The sequence below is a fragment of the Fragaria vesca genome, linkage group LG5 (assembly GCF_000184155.1).
Source record: "Fragaria vesca subsp. vesca linkage group LG5, FraVesHawaii_1.0, whole genome shotgun sequence".
Classification (NCBI taxonomy): Eukaryota; Viridiplantae; Streptophyta; class Magnoliopsida; order Rosales; family Rosaceae; genus Fragaria; species Fragaria vesca.
This window is the reverse complement of record NC_020495.1, coordinates 9,177,403-9,183,564: the sequence shown is the minus strand read 5'-3', so window position 1 is coordinate 9,183,564 and position 6,162 is coordinate 9,177,403. Positions and strand designations below refer to the sequence as shown.

At 39.1% G+C, this 6,162-nt stretch overlaps 1 protein-coding gene across 1 annotated transcript; it reads right to left on the bottom strand.

Moving 5' to 3' along the window:
- Window positions 1-1,160: 1,160 nt before the first annotated feature.
- LOC101301787 lies at window positions 1,161-2,105 on the bottom strand. Its single transcript, XM_004301152.1, has one exon. It carries the CDS (start codon window positions 2,103-2,105, stop codon window positions 1,161-1,163), a length of 945 nt encoding a protein of 314 aa, XP_004301200.1.
- Between the last annotated feature and the right edge of the window lie 4,057 nt (window positions 2,106-6,162).

The window sequence follows — 6,162 nt, the reverse complement described above, 5'->3', positions numbered from 1 at the left end:
AGAATATTTATTTGCATAAATCTTGGGATATTTAAATATATCTGATCATTCATATGCATGAGCATAATCATTGTTCTCTGGAAATTAATAGATTGATTTGTGGAATATTTGATTGTTGTGTTATAGCATGAAACTGATTTATGAGTTTTGGAAAGTGCAAAATGATGGTGGACTGATTGCATTTTTCCAGAAACGAAAAATTGATCTTCTCATTGAAATGCATTAGTTGAGGGGGAGTGTCAAACACTATAAATTGCTTCTGCTGTGATCTATGCAAGCCAAGCTTATGTTCTTGAGAAAAGATTGTGTTAGCATTGTCTTTGAGTTGATATTGTATTCATGCTCATCATACAAACTCCTTGTGTGTATCTGATATAGACTGAGTTTCTGTCTTCTTACTTGCATACAGGTTGCATTTGAGATTGGAAACTGAAAGCTCTCTGAGGAGCTGAGTCTGGGAGAAATTAAGGAGCTAGTTGTGTTCAAGAACTAGACTATCTGTCAATGTTGTCTCCAACTGTGGTATAGAGTCTGAGAGAAGAACTAAGAGTGTTTAAGTCTTAGTCTGCATAGAGACTGATTGTGTGTAAGAATCAGTTGCAGTATGAACTAGTTGTGAGAAAGAACTAGTGTGTCTAAGTGTGTGAGATCTCAAAATTTCACTTCAATTTCTCTTATGGAAATTCCCAATCAGATACATCGTTTTTCTTCTTCCTCCCCTATTCTTATTTCAGAAAAGTATAATGTGAATTCGCTAGGGACAAGTTCTTGTACCAGATAGTTGTATCCTCAAGATAGACGTCTGAAATTGCAGCACAAGTGGGGGCGAATTTCTGTCTTAGGTCACTGCATCGTAGGCCTCTATCTAATCAAGTTAGTGAATTTCAATTGTGTCTTATTGTTGTTTGTATTTTCAATTTGATTGTTGTGATATATATATTGTTTGGATCGAAGATATTGGATTGGTTATAACACTACTTAAGCTGTTTGAAAATAGAGATGAAAGGTCAGCCAGATCTTAACCTAATTTCCAAATCTTGGCTGTGTATACTTATACGAGGACTGTTTTCTAGAAGTGATTCTAATTTACATAGGATGTGAAAGAAAATCCAGCAAAAGCTGATTTCACAACCCTAATATCATACTGATTTTCCTTACATTCAACTGACTGAACATATAGTACTCCGTACATCCCTGTCCATATATCTGAAGCAGTCTCTTTGTGAAGCTAGCTTGATCATTACCGCTCCTGGATTCTCTTCACTGTATTTAATACCTTCTCTCTGGAAAAACTTGATAACAGATTGTTTAACAATAGACTTCCCTGCACCATGTCCTGTTATAACCCTGAGGAACCGAAGCGACTGGCTGTCGGTACCGTACTGTATGTGCACCTTCAACAGCTTCATGGCTTCGTTAACATGCTGCCCATGCAAATCGATTGTCAACACATCACCTTTTATGCCCTTGTCCCTGTTCTTAGCTTTAAAGATCTCCTGGCTTGCCTTCTCATCCGCTTCTCGTGCCATTTTCACCTTTGCCTTGGCGTGCTCGGACAAGTAACTTGCATATGCCTTCGATCCGTTCGAATATGCGGTCGCAGCTTTCTCATGGCAAGACTTCACTGAATCCCAGTGCTGCTTCGCTTCTCTTCTATACGCATCATATTCCGATCCCTTTGCAACATCAAGCTCAGGTCCTAAAGAATGATCATGGACGACACGCTTCTTGCAAGAATCCATGGTTCTTGGTTCTTCATCACTTCTCTTGGGGCTGTTAAACAAAGACTCCATCACCGTGTGAGAAAGACTTGCACCCATACAGCTATGAGCTTGAGGAGGAGGACCAGCAAGAACCTCGGCATAGTTCTTGCGGGTTTGTTCTGATGAAGAACACTGACTCTTTCTTGATGAAGAAGACACCTCGAGCAAGGCATCCAAGGCCTTCTCGACCTCGTATCCACACCGACCAAGGACTTTTTGAACCACTCCCAAGCTTATCTCCGGCTCGTCTCCAAACATGGAAAGAAGAAACTGCTCGGCAGCCTTTTTGGTAGCAGTTGCTGCAACATATCCATTCCCAAAACGCTGATTCATGGATGACATCTTTCACGTACTTTTGTATATCTAGGGCGGGCACGATCAGTCGATCGATCGTACTCTTTCCTAAAACTTTAGAAACTGGTGTGTGTTATGCAGAAGGAAATGAAAAGAAAAGAGAGTAAAATAATCAGATTTTCATTGATACTGAGCAAATGCTCTCGAAGCAATACATACACTCTTTTGGATGGTCACGTGCGAAGCACATGACTAGATGACTCTAAAATCATAACAATTCGATCATCCCCCCTCAAACAAACTTGTGCTCAAGTTTCACAATCTGAATCAAAATCTGGGCACCATTGCAAGATGTCATTTGAAACCCACGACGATTTGCAGTGTCTGCAGCAATATATCCTGAACAGTTGCTCATACAGATTAACCCCAAGGCAAAGATAAAGGTATATGAACTGAGGTATTGTTGGATAATCAGAACTTTCAAATCCGTAAATGCTTCTGTAAATGCACAAATATGTGCTGAAGCAAGGAAATATTAAGTTCCTTGTCTCCATCAGCAATATCATCTTCTACAGTCACCATTCCATCATCATGTAAAACAACAGCTCTCACATCTTCATTGTCTACAACAAGTCTACCATCTCCTTCATTGTCTTGTGCCCAATTACTGTATCCACCCCTTGCAAGTATCAACTCCCAAGTTGTAAATGCATGCTTCTCCCATTTCATGCGTAATAACACAAGGTAAAAATAATTGAAGCTGCCAATCTTTCTTCATAAGCTCCCATTGAAGAAAATGATGAAATGAGCCTAGCTTGCACCATTCCATTCACATGTAGAACCCATAATATCATAACATCTTTTATTTTGAAAATAGTATCATGCGCCCCATCTCGGTGTATTGCAACCACATAATTCGTCAAACCAAGAACAAGTCTAGCAATACCCCAGATATCTTTAAGAGAGTAATCACAGTTCTCATTTGACAACTCAGCAATTATACTTGTATCAATAACATATCTGACAGATGAGAAATAATGCCAAAACATCATACATAATACCTTAGCTATGTCACCAAGAAAATCCCCTGCTGCCATCTTATCCAAGTCCATTTCCATGATAGAATTATCACCAACATCAGCACTTGTAAGCATATCTTGGCACGAAAAGCTCAAGCCAACCCTACAGACTCTTCTCTGATGGTTGCTTTTTATTGAAATATATAGAAATATATAGTCAATAGAGAAAGTATGGTGTAGTGCTCATCACCCTACCACTCTACAGTAAAGTATGGTGTAGCATGTTGACTGCACCATACCTTACACAGTAAGTCATCCACCTTACTGTATAAGGAAGTCAGTAGTCATGACTCATGAGTATGGCTGGTATGGCTAGGTATGGCTAGGCTTGTATATATATACTTGGTTGTAACCTAAATGTTTTATATACAAGAGTTTTCTTTTTCTCTTCATCTTTTTCTACATGGTATCAGAGCAAGAACGATAGAGTTCTTTCTTCTGTTTTTCCATCTCTTACTGTTTTCTAGTGATCTTGTTATTGTTGTGGTTCTTTCCAAGCAACAATGACAGAGGAACAAGATTCTTATATTTCTTCATCTGTTTCTACAATTGTCTCAACTAAGGCTGAAGGCAATCCCAATCTTCGTCTCACATCTGTCTTACTCAATGAGTACAACTATTTCTCTTGGTCAAGAGCTATATCTCTTGCACTTGGAGGGAAGACAAAGCTTGGACACATCAATGGAAGTGTTCAACCTCCTGAGCAACTCACTCCCACATATGAGGTTTGGCTTGCCAAAGATCTGCTCGTTATATCTTGGCTTCTCAACTCCATGGAACCTGCTATCTCTGATATTTTCAGTTTCTCGGAATCAGCCCTGGATCTTTGGAAGGCTGTAGAAGAGATGTATGGAAATCAAAACAATGCTGCTCGAGTTTTCCAACTCCAAAAAGACATTTCCAACCTTCAGCAAGAAGGTAACTCCTTCATCTAGCACCTTGGAAGGTTGAAAAGCAAGTGGAACGAGCTCAACATCTACAGACCTCACACTACTGTCGCCAAGGAGCTGCGACAAAGAGCAGAAGAAGATAAAATCTTCCAATTGCTAGCCAGCTTGGGACCAGAATATGAAGACTTAAGAAGTCATATTCTCATGAGTTCTGAGCTACCAACCCTAACTAGCATATGCTCTACCATTCAAAGGGAGGAAGTGAGAAGGAAAGTCATGAATGCAGATACCAAAGCCACTGCTTCAGAATCAAAAGTTTTTGCTTCAAACTCCAGAAGTGCTGAGCACAGGGTGTATAAAGGGAAGAGGCCTGATCTATGGTGTACTTACTGTGAACATCAAGGGCATCTGAAGGACACTTGCTGGATTCTGCATCCCGAGCTAAAGCCAAAGTTTGATAAGGAGCAAAGGTTCTCAAGGGAAGCTAAGAGTTTCCAAAAAAGCCAACACCTAGCCACACTTTCAAGGCCAACCATGCAGCTGCTAATGACGGATTAGTGGATTTCACCACAAATCCTACTGCATTGATAAATGAGTTTGCAGCTTACCTTCAACTGAAGAAGGTTGGAAATGAAAGCAATGAGGAGGGGAACAAAGCTACACTCCTAGGAAAGTTTGTTGGTTTTTTAGCTGAAACTGATGGACTATCTCAGGATGAGATTCCAGGTATCGTTAATGCGTTCTCTACTGCTCTTAATGTCAATACTATGCATGATTTTTGGATTATAGACTCACGTGCCACTGATCACATGACAAATAAAAATTCAAATCTTCATGAATTTGAAAAATTTTCAAAACCTTCTACTGTGTCAATTGCTAATGGGAAGGGAGTAGCTGTGTTAGGAAAAGGGAAAATCAATCTGTTGTCAAAAGACATTGAATCCACAGCCCTATATGTTCCTTCGTTTCCTTTTCAATTATTGTCTGTGGGAAGAATTACAAATTCTGTCAAGTGCATAGCTATTTTCTATCCTCACAAAGTCGTTTTCCAAGATCTAGCAACTTCGAAGGTGATTGGTGAAGGTTTTTACCTAAATGGGCTATATTACCTATCCAAAAGCCTTAATGTTCCAAGAGTCTTCCAAACCAGCCTAAACCAAGATCAAGAGCACAAGTTGTGGCATCAGCGTCTTGCCCATCCTTCAGAAACTATTTTGTCTACCTTGTTTCCTAGTTTCTGTAAAAGTTCTCTTATTTGTGAGATTTGTCAATTAGCAAAATTTGCTAAACTTCCTTTTGATGTATCTCTTTCTAGAGCTAGTAAAATGTTTGAAATTGTTCATTAAGATATTTGGGGTCCAGCCCCCCTTGATTCATGGGATGGTTATAAGTATTTTGCTACCTTTGTTGATGTTCTAGAGTTACTTGGGTTTATCTGTTAAAATTCAAAAGTGATCTCTTAAAGGTCTTCCAAGACTTCCATAATCTTGTCATGAACATATTTTCTTCAAAAATTCATATTTTAAGATCAGACAATGGCACTGAGTATATGTCTAAAAATATGACACAATATATAAGCAATCATGGCATTATACATCAGACAAGTTGTGTTGGAACTCCACAACAAAATGGCATTGTTGAAAGGAAAAATAGGGATTTGTTGAACAAAACTAGAGCTTTGCTGTTTCAAATGAATGTTCCCAAGAAGTTTTGGTCTCAAGGCATCCTTACTGCCACACATCTTATCAATCGACTTCCTAGCAGAGTTTTGCATATGAAGTCTCCTTTCGAAATTATGAAAGGGAGGAAAAGTGAGTTGTCTCATCTCAGAATTTTTGGATGTGTTTGTTATGTTCACATCCAAGCAATACATAGAGACAAATTGGATGCGAATGCTGCCAAATGTGTGTTTTTGGGTTACTCCACAACTCAAAAGGGTTACAAATGCTATAATCTAAAAACCAGAAAGCTGGTGGTTTCTAGAGATGTTAGATTTGATGAATCATCTCCCTTCTTTAGCGGACCAGAAGTTTCCACTCAAGGGGGAGTTCTTCAGTGATTTTATTTCATTGCCTCTCCCAACTCTTACCATGAATGATGTAGCAGTTATTCCTTCATCTACTCCTTTAGAAAAGA

Excerpts from the sequence above, each read along its gene's own strand:
- LOC101301787 (XM_004301152.1), bottom strand. The coding sequence starts at position 2,105 with ATGTCATCCATGAATCAGCGTTTTGGGAATGGATATGTTGCAGCAACT.